This window comes from Chanos chanos, chromosome 3, assembly GCF_902362185.1.
Source record: "Chanos chanos chromosome 3, fChaCha1.1, whole genome shotgun sequence".
Classification (NCBI taxonomy): Eukaryota; Metazoa; Chordata; class Actinopteri; order Gonorynchiformes; family Chanidae; genus Chanos; species Chanos chanos.
In genome coordinates, this window is record NC_044497.1 from 21,226,112 (window position 1) to 21,244,069 (window position 17,958).

A 17,958-nucleotide genomic window follows, 5' to 3' on the forward strand; every position below is an offset into this window, starting at 1 on the left:
GTGAAGTGTTGAATGCTCAGTCTGGGTTCTTTCTACAGGTAACAGGGCAAAGGAAGGAGTTGCCTCATCTCTGAAACCTTGCTGACCACACCTCTTCTGTCTGTGTGAATGCAGACTGATGACACCTCCTCTGTCTGTTTGAAGGGAGACTACAGAACAAAGTGACTTTATAACCATTTATACATTTATGCCAGTACTGTGAATTAGAGTTGATGAGATGCAGAGCTGTCTAATATACCACCAGTGCCATAAAATCAAATGACCTGCAGTTTACTCCCTTTTTTTTTTTTTTTTTTTTGGTTTGATTTTTCTTTCATAGTCTCTGCTGTATATGTTACATAAAGATAGAGATGGTTTTGACTTGTTTTATTTTATTTAAATTCTGCCTTAAAGGTATGTCACATCCTCAGTGGTGCAGATCATCTTTTCAATTCCACCACTTTACACATCTTTTGAGAATGTATGCAAATGGCATATCCCTAATGATCAGACACTGAAATTTCTGGGAAGCAGAAAATTTCTCATGTGCAATTATTTAATAACTAGATTAAAAAGACACCTATGGGGGGCGGGCAGGTTGTTGTAGATTTAGAAGAGGATTTGTTGTCATTGTTCACTGACATTTTTCACTGTGGCTATTTTAATTATTCTGTTTGACACCAAAGGACTGGAAAACATCAGCTGAACTGCAGGTTGCTTTTTTTTGAAGTCTAAGTTAAATTTTTCAGATTCCCAGTCATCCATGTCTCATACAGCATCTAAACCATCCTCAGTGTAGTTCCATCTTCTGTCTGCTCTATCATTTAGACTCCTCTTGTTTGTTTTTTAGCCAGTGGGATGTAGCCATACAACAGAAAGGTAGCCTTCTCTCATGCTCCCAAAAGCAAAAAACTAACCCTATTAACTTTGTTGTCTGTGGTTGTTGCCCACATTCATGATGCTGGGTCTTGTGTTAGAGACACAGTGTAGGAGAGAACTAGGGTCTGCTGTTGTGCAGAGCCAAGCTTGTGTCATAATCAATAAATGTGTGAAATATGACTTTAAAAAAAAATAGTTCCTCTCATTGCATGGTAGCGAACTATAATAAAGAAACAACATAAACTATGAGCTCCACCTGTAATCAAGCTTTCTTCTCATCTTTTCCACGCCCCAACACAATACTGATAAGCACATAATGAAAACAAATCTTTCTCCTTTAAGTTTGCTTGTTTTTGTTATTTATTTAATTCACTGAATCCTACAAATAGCAACGCATGGTGTTAGCAATGACATGTAGCTTAGTGTAAAATGTTTTGACAGAAAGGAGGCAAGTCTTGTAAACTTTGTATCAAAATATGTATGTTCATAAATGTAGCTTTCTCCTTGTGTAGGTTTAATTGCGTACGAAGAGACTCGAATCCAGATGTAAAGCCATTATTGGCCATAAGGTGTCCTCCTAACATCGCACAGAAGTCGAAAGGGCCTTTAAAAAGAGAGCAATAATAAATCTCTCAGGAAATATGTGAATAACTCTTCACAATCAGTTACACTCTTTCTGCTCTCCGGCTTAACACTGCATTTTATACAGATCAGAGTGGCTACATCAGGTGTACATTTGATTACAGAATTTAGATTGAATATTTTATACTTAGGCTGTAAATTACATTAACCTGTATTTGTTCAGATGGACCACATCTTTTCACGTCTTACTTCAGCATTAAAATACGGAAGGGGCGGTGGTCAACAGCAGACACATTTGCAATAACTGACTGAATGAATGTGTCTCGTTGTTGGCCGTCCCCCCCGTGGAGTAAATGAGTGAAGCTGGTAATAAATGGGCTAGAAAACGCTAAAAGGCAGCAGTTAAAATTCAGGTTTACGATTAGGTAACCACATACATTCTAGCAATTTCATTATTTCTTATGTTAGAACATAGATAGTTCTACCCGTAATTCTGATGGTCAGATATTTTTCCAGTATGATTAATGATTTATAGCACTAGGAATGACCGACGCGATTCATCCAGATGATCTCTTGTGAAAATTCTACGTGCCTTGGTTCGCCATATAAGGACAACGCCACTACTTCATTAAGTGGTTGATTATGAATCGCGTTATGATTATGTGTATGTCCGAAGTAACGTCCTCGGTAAACAGCGCATTGGATTTTGATTGGCCAATATATGACATACGGTAACGTAAACCAATCGGTGCAAACATTGTTGACCTGTCAAATCAACTTCCTTAGAGTAAAACATGTTTTTTTTGTCGTCATCGCCGACTACAATGACTTATAGAGGGTGGAGTGACAAAGCGAAAGATCAACTGGAAGCGTGGATTTAGGGTTGAGTCGGTTGGTGAGTCGAGACGGTTTAAGCTAGTGTATGAAACCACCGTTGCATTGTAAAAATGAGGTGAGCCCGTTGATAGTACATGCTGTCCTGTGGAGTTGTGCATGTCGATGTGTCTGTAAACTGTACAATATTTCCTCTTGGTGGTCTTGAAAACCATCCTGTTAGCCATATTAGCGCTGCTGGTAGCTCCAGCTGCTGGTAGTTTAAGACAACTTGTGAATGTTTGCCTAGATTAGCCATGTAAACGTGTATTATTCTTATTGCTCTTCTGACATTAAGTAATTAAATTTGTACTTTGGAATGTGATATTGTTGTTGCTGCTGCCGTTACGCTTTCAAGTAGATACCAGTAACTTTTAGATTTGTCCTAACTTCTTATGTGAAGTAAACGTTAGCTCGTTAGCCTGCTTAATGGGTTGCACTACAAAAATAGAAAAAAAATGACAATATTCGTAGTCCGATCCATTTGTAGTAAATGACAAAGATCGGCATGTAATAATCATTAACTTTGAAAGCTGTATATAATATGTTGATATTATGGAGGGGAAAAAACAAAACAGAAAAACAAACAAGAAAAAAAAATACCACCAACAAAAAACCACTGTGGTTCAATAGGTCTTTGGGACAGCCTGGTACAGTTAAGCTATGAGCACAGAGGATCCGAAATCGGATTGGTGGCAGCTGATGTGCCGCACCACAAAAATAAGAATTTCTTTCTGGTTAACCATGTATTTGGATGAGCTTTCATGAATAACGTTCTTGAAATGGTCTGGTATGTTTAGTGAGGTTGTTAAAGACAGGTTTTCCATTGCTGTTAGTGGCTGATGGTGTGACAGTTGGTGTTTTGTGTCTTGTAACACAAGAATCAAATGTGAGTTTGCGCTGCGTTGGTCGTGGAGTGATGACCGCTCTTACATGAGCCTGACATGGCCAAGTTCTCCTGTCCCCGTTATAAGCTGTCCTATATGATAGTACATTCAAATCTTATTTGAGGACTGAACTTAATGTGTCCTTTACTGACACAAATACAGTATTAAGATGCCACAAAAATTAAACTGTAATGAAAGAGTTTAAAAAAAATATCTCTTTAGTCTGTGTTGGTATGGGTGGATAGGATTGGACACGCCCCAAGCCCCCCCCCCCCCCCCCCCCCCACACACACACACATACATATGCACTGATCGTATAGTTTAACAGCCCAGGTCTTGTCACTAAATAGGCTGCATTGGAGCTTGAACACTCTCCTCAGACTTGATGGCAGGATTAAGTTTCCGTCCTAGCTAAGAAATGGCAAGTAATTACCGAGTTAAAGTGTAGACTGTGCAGGTCTGAGTCTATCCAATCCTTGTCAGTGCTTGGTCATGGCGTGCTGTGAGTCAGACCCTTGCCAGGTTGTTGTATACCCCTTTAGATGGTCCTCAGCTGGAGCCATGCACCTCCTGTGGTGATTTTGGTCATCCTCTATGACACACCAGGGCTCACTCCACTACTCATTTCTCAGTTTATACATGCTTTCCACCTTTTTTTTTCTTATGTAGATTTTTCTCTGACACACACACATACACACTCGTTTGTTTTCTTACATACTGCATGGTTATATTGCTATTGAATGGATGCAGTTTTAATGTAGAGTTGCTCTCAGAGATGCTGGGACTTGCCAGCATAGGTTTCAGACCATATGAAGTGTTCAGGCATATGAAATGTTCTCTCATTATTTTTGCTACTTGTTTTCTGGAGCATAAATGTTTCCAACTGTTCTGTCCACATAATGTGAAATATACCCACAGCATGCCTGTTGTGTCCTCTTCTAGGACAAGGGAAGGACTTTGTGAAATGCCAAACGGGCGAAGCAGTGTGAGACAGCAGATTAGATGGCTGCTTTATGGTGCTTCTTAGAGACTGTTTTTAAATTCAGTTTTTACTCTTGTATGTACCATGTAAATGTTTTTGTTTATTTTTGTTGGGTTTTTTTGTCCTTTAACTGCTATGGGCATGTCATGAAATGCATCAGATGCACTCCTCACTTCTGTTTCAGAGTGTGATTGGACTCAAGGTTGTCTTATTAAAAAAATTCTAATGGTGAAAGAATTTGGATTTCTCTCTTAAGTTCCTTCCCATTGGCTTTTCATTTACCAGGCATAAAATATAATCCAGTTTTGGATTTCCCACCGAAAAATAACGAAACAAAAACATTTTAACCATTGTAGTGTTCTGATCACGTCTATAATTTTTCCTGGAAGAAAACAGATATGACACAAGTATTACAGTCAGCCAGTGTGTCCATCATAATCTCTGTGTTTGAGTTTCCAGTTTTTCCAACACTAGTTTTAACTGTTTATAAGATTGTAACTGACTGACTGACTGGTTTAACATTGAAACTGAATGTGTGATGGGTGCTTGTTTGAAAGCCTCAGATCACTAAGATATGTTCGTGAAAACCAGCTTTATTATCTCACCAACACTCATGGTACTATGAATATTATCACACAAAGCTAGTTTTCACTCTGTTAATCCTCTCACAGCTGTTTTGGAATCTGTTTTCAGTTTCACTCAGTGAACGCACACTGCTCTCACCTGTCTTTTCTCAGGTTATGGATAGCGGACTATGTGCCGTACATTTGGGATGGGCATGGTCCTGACATAGTTAGCATGAGAGAGATCCACACCGTGATTAAGTGATAGGAATGGGCACACATAATTGAGATGAATTACATATGATCTGATCATTGTACCATCACTAGATTCTAGAGTATCTATGACTGCATCCAGTGGAGGTATGCTTAAAGCTTTATCTGTATGACAGTGATTTTAAATTGGAGATATAGATACAATACTCTAAGTTTTTTTATATTGCATGTTTGGAAGGATTTATTGACTCTGAGGCTGTTTCATTAATGGTGCTCATAATGTTAATCATATAGTAATGGGCTGTGTATACTGCTATTGCATGTTGTGAAAGTAACTCGTCACTGTATACGATCATATGACTGACTTAAGTAACACATTAGGCGTAGTGCCAGTAATTTATATGGATCAAGTTATGACGTTGCCAATTTATCAGCAAATCGTAAAACTTATGGACCAGACACCACCTAAATGGTCCTCTGTTGATTCCCGTTCATTTCGGCCCTACCGGATGTGTGCACTCTGCCGTCAGAGTGTTGCAATGCAGGTTTAACGCAATGGAACATTTCCCTTCGATTTTATGCCGAAGTCTGGTTCTCTTTATTCACTTTTGACTTAACACTATGTGATCTGATTTAATTCATAATCTTCGAAGGGGTTATGAGCTTACGGTCACCATGGTATCTGTGTAGTCATCACAGCGAACCAAAAGACTACCATGCTCCCCAGTGAATGAACCGCCCTTCCTTTGGTCACATGACTGGGGTTCCTCTTCTTTCCTGTGACATCGCTGTAGAGCCAGAGATTTGCGAAGGCGAATAAGCAGTCCGAGAACAAGCAAAGGTGCGGCGTAGGCGGTTTGCAATCATCGTCGTCCTCTCATCTCGAACGAACTGAAACAGTTCTATATATTAGAGACCCAATGCCAGGTCCCACCCAAGCACTGTCCCCAAATGGAGAGAATAACAACGACATTATACAAGATAACGTAACCAACATCATTCCTTATAGGAAAAATACTGTTCGAGGAGAACGCGCCTACAGGTAAATCCGTAGAATGTCTTATTTGGCCTGGGGATATGGACCGCTAAGATGTCTCATTGGAGTAAGGAAAATTAAGTTATAAAATTGAGCGTAAATGTTTTTAGGTAAGCATATTGTTATGTTTGTTGGTTTGTAAATGCCGTATTTAGCATGGCATCATAATGGTTATAGTGGCCGTTTTTCAGCAAGCAGGATGGCTACAATGTTAGCTAGCTCTCGTATTCATTATGGCTGCATCTTGACCCAACTATGGCGTTTGCATGACTGTCATGGAAATACCTTTATTCCAGCCGATAACAGCAAGACCAACTGTCTAGCTGCACTGTAATGTGAAGACATAATATTCGAGGAGAATACAGTGAGAAATCTCTGACTTGCTACGAAAAGATGTGCGTTGAGTATGGGGATCGAGCTGTCAGCTAGCTCGAGCTATCAAAAATAGAACGTTTATCCATTGCGTAACGTTCCCATTCGTTTAACATCAAAAATTAACAGTTAATGATACGTGCCTGTATTTTGGGTGTGTATTGTTAATGCAATGCTGCTTTGTCGCTGTATATTTAATCATGAAAAGCATCAAAAGAGCACAGTAGCGTAGCCTTGGCTTTTGTTGACACAAAAATAGCAGTCCCGGTTTTCTCCCGTGCTGACCGATAGAGAGACCGTACCCTTTTATCGGTCAGCGCGCCCACTTCTTCCAAGCTTCTCCTGTGATTCTTTGAATTATTTAGATTTCAGTGACACTCACATTTGGATCCCGCCTGAGAAATGAAAAACAACCTTTGATCAGTTTACCCTCGGGGGCATTGTATTCTTATTTGTCTCTGTATTGTCGGCATGTTGGTCCAAGCCCTTTTATCTGGCCTTTTAAGCTCATTAAAACATAGCTATTATTAAATGGTTAAAGGTCCATTTGCCTTCAGTAGGCTTAAGCCGTGGTTAATTTTGGGTTCTAATTTAAAATGTAAAATGGGACACTCGCTATCGTTTCCAACTAGAGAAATATCTGATGAGAATATATTGTTTAGATTGTTTATTGTGGGTACTGTGTCCTAGTGTTTTTATTTTTGTTTAGTGTTAGTCCAGCGCTGGCGCACGTGATTTAGCTCCTCAACTAGTCAACAAAACAATGAAATAACAAATATCCTTAGGCAGTCGGCTGACAAACTGCTACAGCTGGTTTCAAACGTTTTCAAAAAGTTTTAGAATTAAAAACAAATGGATTCTTAATTGTTGAAGTAAGGACGTTTATATATTGGAGGTTTGCATTCACAAGTCTACATTCACATTCACAGCAAGTCCAGTAATTGGTCAAGAGGCAGTTTTTTTAACCTTGTGTGTTCAGTGTGAAATATGTAAAGCAAGACTTTCCTGTCATATACTTGAATGGTAATAGTGTTGTGTCTCTGGAGTCGTGTGTTTTTCTGAGTGGACCAGACTGACTGGGAAGGAAACCCAGAGAACAGTCCTTAATTACTTTGTCAGTAACTCAGATTAGTTATTTATACGTCAAATCCAAAATTCCAAGAGTTTAAGCTCAGTCACTGTGAAACTGCATTATAGCTCCTTGCCTTTCTTTGTCTGTCTATTATAAGTTAGTTATAAGAGAGTTTAGTGTCAAAACTGATTTGATTATCATGAAGTCCACATGTGTTTATGATGAAGTTATTACAGATTTTATGTTCCCTTTTTTGTGGAAGGTAAAATTTCAGGCCCTGACCACCTAGCGGTCACATCCATCCCACCTGAAAAACAGATCTGTGTACTGAAGTGCAGTTTACTGCATGGCAGAGTCCCTCAGATGACTGAATTACTTTATCATTATTATTACTGTTTTTACCTGTTCTTTCTGGTTCTCTGTGTTAGTACTGTCAGAGTGTGTTTGGAGTCAGACTCAGAGCCCGCTCGGTAATGCGGCGTTCGTGTAAGTCACCAGAATTGTTAAAATGTTGTCTTCAGACAAACAGATCTCTCCAAAGACAACAGATCATGTTCATGTTTTAAAAGGGTGAGCCTGGTTCCATCTATTAATGTTTGCTCATTTGTTTGGGCTTGAAGTCAGGATTTAATGTGATGTCAGTGACGTGAGGCTGAAATGCCATCATGCACACAGAGTGTGGGTGGAAAAGTGATAGAAACTTTCCTTGATCTCCAGCGGATATTCAGCTGTATTCTGTGATTCTTCAGCGTCTCGCAGCCCGACCACACTCCTCCTCAGTGATCTTATGTCTCAACACACTCTCACCATGGCCAGACCATGTCTGCCCCATAGTCAGACAGGAGTTGATTTACAAGAGGGAATTTGGATTTGTTCACATCTAAACATTAGCGTCTGTCTGTATGGGAACTGAAAACTTGATTTTGGTTCAGGTTATGTTTAGAAAAGATGCACGGCATCATCTACATTCATACCTCTTCTCTCCTGTCTCTCTGTTTCTTTCTTCCACAAGATGTTGCTTTTTGTTTCCTATGTGTGTGTGTGTATTTGTCTGTCTCATCAGTGTGTTGAGTGGTTCTAAAGATGAGTGATCCTGTAAATGATGTGGTATGTGTGTTTAGTGGATGACGTGTGTGTGTATGTGGATATCCATCCTCTCCTGAGTGTGTTGAGTTGGTCTGACAATGTGTGTGTCTCTGTGTGTGTCTATCTTCTTTTCAGTGTGTTGATTTGCTCTGATAATCACAAGGATGATGATGGTGTGTGTGTGTGTGTGTTTGTGTATCTGTATCTGTCTATCTCATCATTGTATTGAGGTTTGATGATGATGATGATGATGGTGTGTGTATTTATCTGTCTCGTGAGTGCATTGAGTGATTCTGATGATGTTTATGTGTATGTGTGCGTAGAGTGGTTCTGAGCTGTTCTGTTAATGTGTTTGCTGTGTTTTGTGTGTGAGTGTGTCGAGCTGTTCTGATGATGTGCATGTGTGTCTAGAGTGGTTCTGATGATTGTGTGTGCGTGTGTGTGTGTGTGTTGAGCTGTTCTGATGATGTGTTTGCTCTGTTCTGTGTAGTTGGGGGATGGCGGTCAACGTGTATTCTACCTCAATAACCCAGGAGACCATGAGCAGACATGACATTACGGCCTGGGTCAATGATCTTCTCTGTCTAAACTACACAAAAGTGGAGCAGCTTTCTTCAGGTAAGGCCACTCCACGGAATACACCCCATGCACGCTTCTGTTAACTCACGTTTGTCATCACATCTGAATCCTGATGTGAAGCAGTGTGCAGTGGTTGAGTAATGAGATGTGAAGCAGTATGCAGCGGTTGAGTAATGAGATGTGAAGCAGTGTGCAGCGGTTGAGTAATGAAATGTGAAGCAGTGTGCAGCGGTTGAGTAATGAGATGTGAAGCAGTGTGCAGCGGTTGAGTAATGAGATGTGAAGCAGTGTGCAGTGGTTGAGTAATGAAATGTGAAGCAGTGTGCAGCGGTTGAGTAGTGAGATGTGAAGCAGTGTGCAGCGGTTGAGTAGTGAGATGTGAAGCAGTGTGCAGCGGTTGAGTAGTGAGATGTGAAGCAGTGTGCAGTGGTTGAGTAATGAAATGTGAAGCAGTGTGCAGTGGTTGAGTAATGAAATGTGAAGCAGTGTGCAGTGGTTGAGTGAGGAGATTGAATCTGAAGTAATGTTTTCCAGGGGTCAGGACGTATAAACTGGAGCCCGACTGATACAGGCTTTTTAAGACCGATACCGATTTCGATATTTGAGGATTTTAAAAAACGATAATGATACATCAGCCGATTATTCTTTTTTTTCTCAGAAACCCATAACATAAACAAAGATTTACCGTAAAATTTATTATATGTAGTTATTTAAGAGTCCTCACCAAAATAATGAGACATATTGTAGTTCAAAAATAAACTTGTTTTGTTGCCATAAGCATTAGGCTACTTTGAACAAAGGTACAACAACATTTATTACAGTTTTGATAAATAAGTCAAATGTATAAAAAAAACAAAAAGTAATATACCCAAAAGTATGTGTGTGTGTGTGTGTGTGTGTGTGTGTGTATATATACACACACACGCTGCTGTTGAATGCATCTACTACTACAAGACGGTCTGCAACGAGGACTTGCGACTTTGGGATTTCACGCTATTTACAAGTCCCATCCGGTATAATAATTTCCAATGCACCGACAGACATAGGCTACGAGTCGCAGATATATTTGCCATTGCTTCATTTAGGCAGAATAAGATAAACATTATAGTTTAACCGTGCATTAATGTTAGCGGTCTTCCACTGATAAACATGGTATTAGCTAGCTTTGTGGTTAACCTCATTGAGCAATGGTTAGCGTTATAAACTGCTGTAAGTGATGTTGCCAGAAAATTTTAAGAGATGACGAGGGAGAAATGATAGGACAATTGTTTGTTTACTTGCTAGAACTGCCGCACACTTAATAAATAAACTTTCAATCAAGTTTGTCGACAGCTTGGCCTACACCACTCAAATACCCAAACATTTAATGTAATTTTGATGTTTGACTGATGGTACAGGCTTTCACATTACTGCAGCAAAACCAGGCATGGCTGACATGAATGTTGTCAAGCTTATTTGGGCCAAGGGGAGAAGTGATGGGGGATGTTTATTATTATTTGAGTAATGTATTTCACGCGACAATTATCAACTTACCACGAACACAGATGATCTATGTCGTGGGCTACTCTGCTCGACTCTGCTTGGGTCACCGGATTGTTGTCATTGCCGATTGTTGTCATTGCCAATGATGGAGTTGTAGTGTGCCCTTTAGAGGACAAACTACGCAGCGACAACATTCATAACATCTTCTTTCTCTCCGTTTCCTTTCTAATTGTCATTTATCTGCCATTGTAAAGGCCGATACTGATCTATCGGCAAGCAGCTCATATCGGCCGATAATATCGGCACTCCGATAATATCGGCACACTCATGTATTGGTCGGGGTCTAGCGTAAACTCTTAATTTTCAGAGTCGTGACATGCTCAGGACAACACTCTGGGGGGAAAAACCCTGTTCTTGTCTGTTTTACAGCAGTGAAATGTAGTATTTGACTCTGATACATGAAGACAGTGTGTGTATTTTTGTAACGCTTGCCTGCATTATTCAATGTCATCCTTACCTTACGTTCACGCTGGGAGCGGCGAGAGCATCAAAAGTTGCTCTGGCCGCCCTGCCAACAACGCTGTGGATGCTCTGACGTAGATGAAATAGGCGGATACAAGTTCATTCGGAATGGTTGGCCTTGCTAACCTTGCTAACACTTGCTCACATCGAAAATGAATGACTTCCAGTCGCTTTGACGCTCTCGATGCTGCCAGTTAGTTCAGTTGAACGTACAGTTAGGATCCGGCTCTGTAGTAGTGTATGTGCCCGTCAAAGGGTTACTCTGTAGTAGTGTATGTGCCCGTCAAAGGGTTACTCTGTAGTAGTGTATGTGCCAGTCAAAGGGTTACTCTGTAGTAGTGTATGTGCCAGTCAAAGGATTACTCTGTAGTAGTGTATGTGCCAGTCAAAGGGTTACTCTGTAGTAGTGTATGTGCCCGTCAAAGGGTTACTCTGTAGTAGTGTATGTGCCAGTCAAAGGGTTACTCTGTAGTAGTGTATGTGCCAGTCAAAGGGTTACTCTGTAGTAGTGTATGTGCCCGTCAAAGGGTTACTCTGTAGTAGTGTATGTGCCCGTCAAAGGGTTACTCTGTAGTAGTGTATGTGCCCGTCAAAGGGTTACTCTGTAGTAGTGTATGTGCCAGTCAAAGGGTTACTCTGTAGTAGTGTATGTGCCAGTCAAAGGGTTACTCTGTAGTAGTGTATGTGCCAGTCAAAGGGTTACTCTGTAGTAGTGTATGTGCCAGTCAAAGGGTTACTCTGTAGTAGTGTATGTGCCAGTCAAAGGGTTACTCTGTAGTAGTGTATGTGCCAGTCAAAGGGTTACTCTGTAGTAGTGTATGTGCCAGTCAAAGGATTACTCTGTAGTAGTGTATGTGCCAGTCAAAGGATTACTCTGTAGTAGTGTATGTGCCAGTCAAAGGGTTACTGCACAGAGCGTGTCCCTCTGTCTCTGTCTCTCTCTGTCTCTCTCTCTCTCTACCTCCCACCCTCACCCTGTACAGGAGCAGCGTACTGTCAGTTCATGGATATGCTCTTTCCTGGCTGCATCAGTCTTAAGAAGGTGAAGTTCCAGGCCAAACTGGAGCACGAGTACATTCATAATTTCAAACTGCTGCAGGCTGCGTTCAAGAGGGTCAATGTGGACAAGGTAAGAGACTGAGAGCTCAGTCAGACGCCACTCTGTCAAAGAGGCTGAGGACCTGCAGGCCAATAGGACAGAGTGAAAAACTGCTCTGTCTCCACACTAGAGATGCCATGCAGTAGATTTCAGTGTTTTTCTTAACGTTGCAGTCGAGGAATTCTAGATTTTTTTTTTTTGGTAAATGGGGGTTGATGTCATTTCATCTGCAATTATCTTGCTCGTCATATTTTAAATAAAATAAACCTAAAGCCTCTCAAGACTGTGAGTAATTACAGCCTGGTAAGAATGTGAGTATAAATGAAAATATGTCCAATGAGTTTTTTTCCTTTTCCCACTCAGATAATTCCGGTGGAAAAGCTTGTTAAAGGGCGGTTTCAGGACAACCTTGACTTTATCCAGTGGTTTAAGAAGTTCTTTGATGCCAATTATGATGGGAAGGAATATGACCCCATTGAGGCAAGGCAGGGGCAGGATGCCATCCCCCCCCCAGACCCCGGGGAGCAGATCTTCAACCTGCCCAAGAAGTCCCATCATGCCGCCAGCTCCCCCACCGCAGGTAGGCAAGCTTTCCCCTGGCCTGTGTGATTCTCCCCTGGGCTGTGTGGTTGTGTGCTGTGGTAGAGCAGATGCTTTGGTCTGAAAATGAAACCTGACCTGATAGAACTCACTACATTCATGAACAGAGAGTTTTTCAGAAGATTTCTACTCTGTCCCTGACCTCGTCAGTAGAACAAGCCTAAATTTCCCTTGGGATGAATAAAGCATCTATCTGTCTATGATGCAGATTGTGTCGGGTGCATTGTGTGTGTTTGGTTGTTTTGGAGAGGTTCCTGAGCACAGTAAGGGAGAGAAATCAGAATAAGGCAGTAGATTTGAACAGTTATACCACAGGGCTCAGCTCCACAGAGACATCTTCTCCCATCAGGCTTCACCTCAGCTCATTAAACCGCTGTGGAAAAAAACCAAAAACAAACAATAGTATGTAATAGTAAACCCAATAGTATGATACTGTGAGGATCCTCCGCCTTTTGTCAGAAGTAGGTTGGATTTTTTTTTTCAGTAACACTGATCATTGTTTGGCCGAGTAAAGCTGACATAAGCTGAGTATGGGCTGAATCCATTTCTCCCTTTCCTCTGTGGACGGGGCTTTGCTGTGGTAACCGTACCGTTAGTTTGTGACTGTACCATGGTAATCAGTATTAAACAGCAGTGACCAGGCCAATTTGGGCTATTGGTTTCTTTTAGGACCAGTGTGCATGTGATGCAGTGCACTGTGATTTGCTGGGTTATTAGCCTAAAGAGTGTTGCTGTACACAAGTCGAGTCTCTCTGTGTCCTCCTCAATTCATTCAAAATCAATGCTACCAGTTTCACAGAGACCTTACTGTGCACCTGAGGTTTGTCTGAACCTCTGAAATGAGGTTGCTCTTGTCTGTTGTTTATTCTAACTGCTGTTCATTCTTTTCGTACTGTGACTCATTAATGTGTAAATAATATCTAAATATTAAAATCATATGTTTCTGACCTGTGATATTATTTTAAACTGTTACTAAATATTTATGATGTAGTTCCTCATTAGCGTCATGTAACACTGAGAATGACGTGAGAATAAGACAAACACTAACCTGAACTTCCACTTCTGTTTATGTGTAGGAGCTACCAGGTCATCCAGTTCAACCCCCAAATCCTCCACGCCAACCTCCCGCCCCTCCTCAGCCAAAAAGATCCCTGTGACCTCCTCGACCCCTGCCAAGGGAGAGAGGGAGCTGGAGGCTCAGGTCACACAGCTCAATGAACAGGTTCATAATTTCCCCCCTTTTATTTGCTGTTTCTTCACCTTTTCTTTTGGTCTTTTTCATCGCTTAACATTGGTATTGTAAGGCGCTTCAGCATTCGCTAATGCTAGTGAATAAGCTGCTCTGTTTTTGTTAGGAAACACAGGACTGTTTTTGTTTTGTCAGAGTGCCCTAATTGAGTGGTTATTGTAATGTTGGTGATTGTCCCATGACCATACAGATGAGGTATCAAGTGTGATGGAATGTGATCGACTGTTTCTGCTGGCATTGCTTTAATGTTGCATCCCAGAACACCAAGATCACAGAAAAAAAGGGGGGGAAAAAATCCAAATGAAATAAATGTGAAATTCTACCAAATATTAATCCTCAGAAATGGAACTGTTAGCATATTTCAGTACACATATACTTTAAAAACAATGCTGTGTGTTTATATTTTTTATATATTTGTTTTGTAGCCTGTAAGAAAACTCCTGACAGTGTATATCAGACATGCTGACTCTCTCTCACTCACTCACTCTCTCACCCCTCACACTTCCGTGGACAAGCTGTCTAGAAGCTCTGTCCATGGCATTTTTAGATATACACATTTTATGTTGAAATAGACATGGAGATGAAATCTTGATATCCCATTTTTAAATGCTGTTACAAGCGTTTACTGTGCACCTTATTATGAGTCAGTTCTATTGGGGGATGCCTGCTAACAAAACAAATACAGATATTTGCCATAGTTTCAGTGCAGTTTTTCCACGCCTAATTTGCATTTAAAACATCAGGGTAGGACATAATGACTCCACTTGTGCTAGCAGCTCCTCTGACTACCTCCCACCCCCTTCAGCAGCTGTAACAAAACAATTCCAGACTCCAGTCACAGATTCCAGACACGCGATGCATGGCCTTCTAAAGAGGAGAGCGTATTTTGTGTTAGCGCTATCTCCCAAACCTACTTCACACTGTGCTGTGATGTACTGATTTAAAGCATGTTAAGTGTCTGTCGGTTGATCTTAACAAACCAGAATAGCTCTATCAAAAGCCCTGCAACCTTAACACTGCTGTTCTGTTTGAAAAACTGCTTGGTGCCAATTTGGCTGTGATTATCTTGAGTGTTTTTATTTTCTTCAAAGGCAAATGTTTTACCTAGTTTGGTGTCTTTAGGATACTTCAGCACATTTACCTCCAGTGGTTGGTTGGTAATATTTAGATAAATCTTCAAAATGCTACACCCTACAAGATACCTCTGTCTTTCCTTGTGTGGATTACAATGTAAACTTACCACAGCAGTCCCAAACCATCTAAGCTTTATCATCATGTCAAGGTTACCTTGGTTACACCCTTCAAAAATGTGCTCCTCTTTGTGTTTGCCATAGTTGAACACGTTAAAGCTGGCGTTAGAGGGGGTGGAGAAGGAGAGAGACTTCTACTTTGGGAAGCTCCGTGAGGTGGAGCTGCTGTGTCAGGAGCAGGGCCAGGAGAGCTCGCCGTTTGTGGACAGACTGATGGAAATCCTCTACTCCTCAGATGACCAGGTACGCTCACACTTGACCCACAGTGTCTCCTTCACACCAACACACTGAAACACTGGGATGGCACAGACCTGTGTACCTGATCACTAGTCATGATGAATGAAAAACAAGAAGGTTTTTTTGTTTTGTTATTTGTTCTTTTTCTTGAACCAGCCAGGAACTTTGGTGTCTGGCTTAATAAAAGCTGGCACCCATGGGTTAATGTGTCCTGTGAGGGAGAGAATGAATGTGTAAGGAAAACCATCTGCTGTAGCCTTAAACCCCACTGTGGCCATTCAGTGGAGCTGAACTCTTGTGATTATCACTGTAAGCTGCTCGATTGGAACCGAGTGACATTGGCCAATCAAGCAAAGAGTTTTTCATGCCAACAAACAGGTCTGTTCTTTTTTTGAAGTCAACCTGAGCTCAGCTGCCTGCCCCCTGAGCGTTTTTGGTTTATGGAAACAGAAATGGGAGTCTGAAATGTTGGAATTTTGTTAACACTGACTCTGTGCTCAAAGGCCACCCACCATGTCTGTGACACAACCGATACAACCAATCAGCTGCTTGGCCATCAACTGCCAGGTTTAAGGAGGATCTTATTGTGAATACAAGACAGTTCCACACAGTAATCACGACCTGAGCCCCAAAAACCAGAACCAACCTGGGCCCCAAAAACTCTTCACCTGTGGTCCTAATGTATCCCCAGTATCCCTCTCTGTAAAGTTCCTAGCAACAGTATCCCTGTCTGTGACGTTCTCAACATAAATCAGCCTTTTCAGGCCCTTTATTCATACCTGTCATTGACTAACTCAGTTCTTCATCTGTTTTGCCTTGTCTTGAACCATTGCACAGACAGTATAGTCCCCACTACAAGTGACTGATGATGTTTTTCTCTCAGACTTCAATACCACCATCAGACTCAGCCACTGTTCCTCATGAAACATTAACAAGTTCAACGGTCTTTATCACAGATGCTTCTGCCACACAATCACTAACAATCACTCCTGTCCTCTCTGCTCAGTGTTTTCATACGTGACCCCAAACCTGACGAGATGTTTTCAATAATTCAGGAGTCAAACCTGTTCGGATAATTCAGGAATCACACCTGTGTGGAGGCACCAGTACTCAGTCCCATCTGGATCCCACATAAACTCCAGTGTTTCCTTCTTTTTGGCAGTTAGATTGGAAGCCACATGACACAAGCAGCTTGAGGAATAAATTTGTTGTTTTCTGTTTTGTTTTTAGTTTGGCTAGTTTTAGCATGCAGGTTAGACAGTTATTCAGTCAAATAGATTGATATTTTATCTAAACTGAATGTAGTCCATGGTATTTCTATATGGATAAAAATGATGTTCTGTTCCCTGCTTCTTTTCTGGCTGCTTTTGGTCATGCCACATGGAGACTAAGTGAAGATCAGAGTCTTTGTCCCTGTTAGTCAATGGAGATTGTTTTTATTGGTCTGAGTTCTCACTCACTGCTTCAGATCTATGAGTGTCTCAGTCCTAATGCAGCTGTCACAGAACACCAACAATATCATATATACTCACATAACACAAAATACTGTGGTGATTCCTTTAAGTATAGCCTGAAGTTTATGAAGCATCATATTCATAAATGAGGGTGTCATGCCAAAACTACCTTTTTTCTCTAAAATGTCATTAGGGAATGGAAGGCATCTTCCCAGTTGACATTCTCATTCAATATCCAGGCTTTGTTTTAAGACGGCCATGTTTATTTTGCTTTTTGTGTATGAATTCACAGCCTACTGAAATGCCCACACTTTTCACATATCACATCCAAAACACAAGCTTATTCACATTGTTCTGTTTAGAATATGCCACATACCAGCTGAGAGATTTTTTGTGTATATTCTACATACACATTCTACACATTTGTGTGTATATTGTTAACCTGAGCAGATTCTACAGACAATCGTGTCAGTCTTATCACATGTACTTGATTAGTCCATTTTGAGATTTTCATTGTAATATTGAGTGCATCTGTAGCGCTGCTATAGCCCTGCAATAAATACATTATAAGTGTAATGTTAATTACAATCATTTTCCCGATTAGTGGTGGTGAGATCAAACACACAGTGGGCCAGAGTGTTTGCAGAACCTGTGTGGGTGACAAGCGGGAGTATTTGCTTTGTTTTGTTCTGATGTTGTTTCCTGTCCTGTAGGAGGGAGGTGGAGAGGAGCCAGATGCGCGTGTGCAGGAGGAGGAGGTTCCTGAGGAGGAGCAGGATGAGTACTGAACAACAGTAAGATCTGCCCTGCGTCGTGTGAGAACTGCCATTGAGTTCAGTCGATTCTGATTGGGTTTTTTTTCACCCCTCATTTTGATTGGCTTATTCTTTAGAGGATAGAAGACACTATGTAACCCAGAAGCACCTTTTTTTTTTCTTTTTTTTTTTTTTGCACACTCTCTC

At 41.0% G+C, this 17,958-nt stretch overlaps 1 protein-coding gene across 2 annotated transcripts; it reads left to right on the plus strand.

The window, feature by feature from the left end:
* Positions 1–2,311: 2,311 nt before the first annotated feature.
* Positions 2,312–17,907, plus strand: mapre2 (microtubule-associated protein, RP/EB family, member 2). Of its 2 annotated transcripts, none has more exons than XM_030768705.1 (7): positions 2,312–2,392; positions 9,015–9,142; positions 12,091–12,236; positions 12,570–12,786; positions 13,883–14,028; positions 15,390–15,548; positions 17,710–17,907. In XM_030768705.1, exons 1-7 carry the CDS (start codon positions 2,388–2,390, stop codon positions 17,782–17,784), a joined length of 876 nt encoding a protein of 291 aa, XP_030624565.1. In that variant the 5' UTR covers positions 2,312–2,387; the 3' UTR covers positions 17,785–17,907. The 2 variants fall into 2 exon arrangements, with proteins under 2 accessions (XP_030624565.1, XP_030624564.1); XM_030768704.1 differs by lacking the exon at positions 2,312–2,392 and adding an exon at positions 5,879–6,000.
* The last annotated feature ends 51 nt before the right edge of the window (positions 17,908–17,958 follow it).

Coding starts and splice junctions, on each gene's coding strand:
- mapre2 (XM_030768704.1), top strand. CDS start 5,879: ATGCCAGGTCCCACCCAAGCACTGTCCCCAAATGGAGAGAATAACAAC. Junction 6,001..9,014: donor CGAGGAGAACGCGCCTACAG/GTAAATCCGTAG, acceptor TGTTCTGTGTAG/TTGGGGGATGGCGGTCAACG. Junction 9,143..12,090: donor AGTGGAGCAGCTTTCTTCAG/GTAAGGCCACTC, acceptor CACCCTGTACAG/GAGCAGCGTACTGTCAGTTC.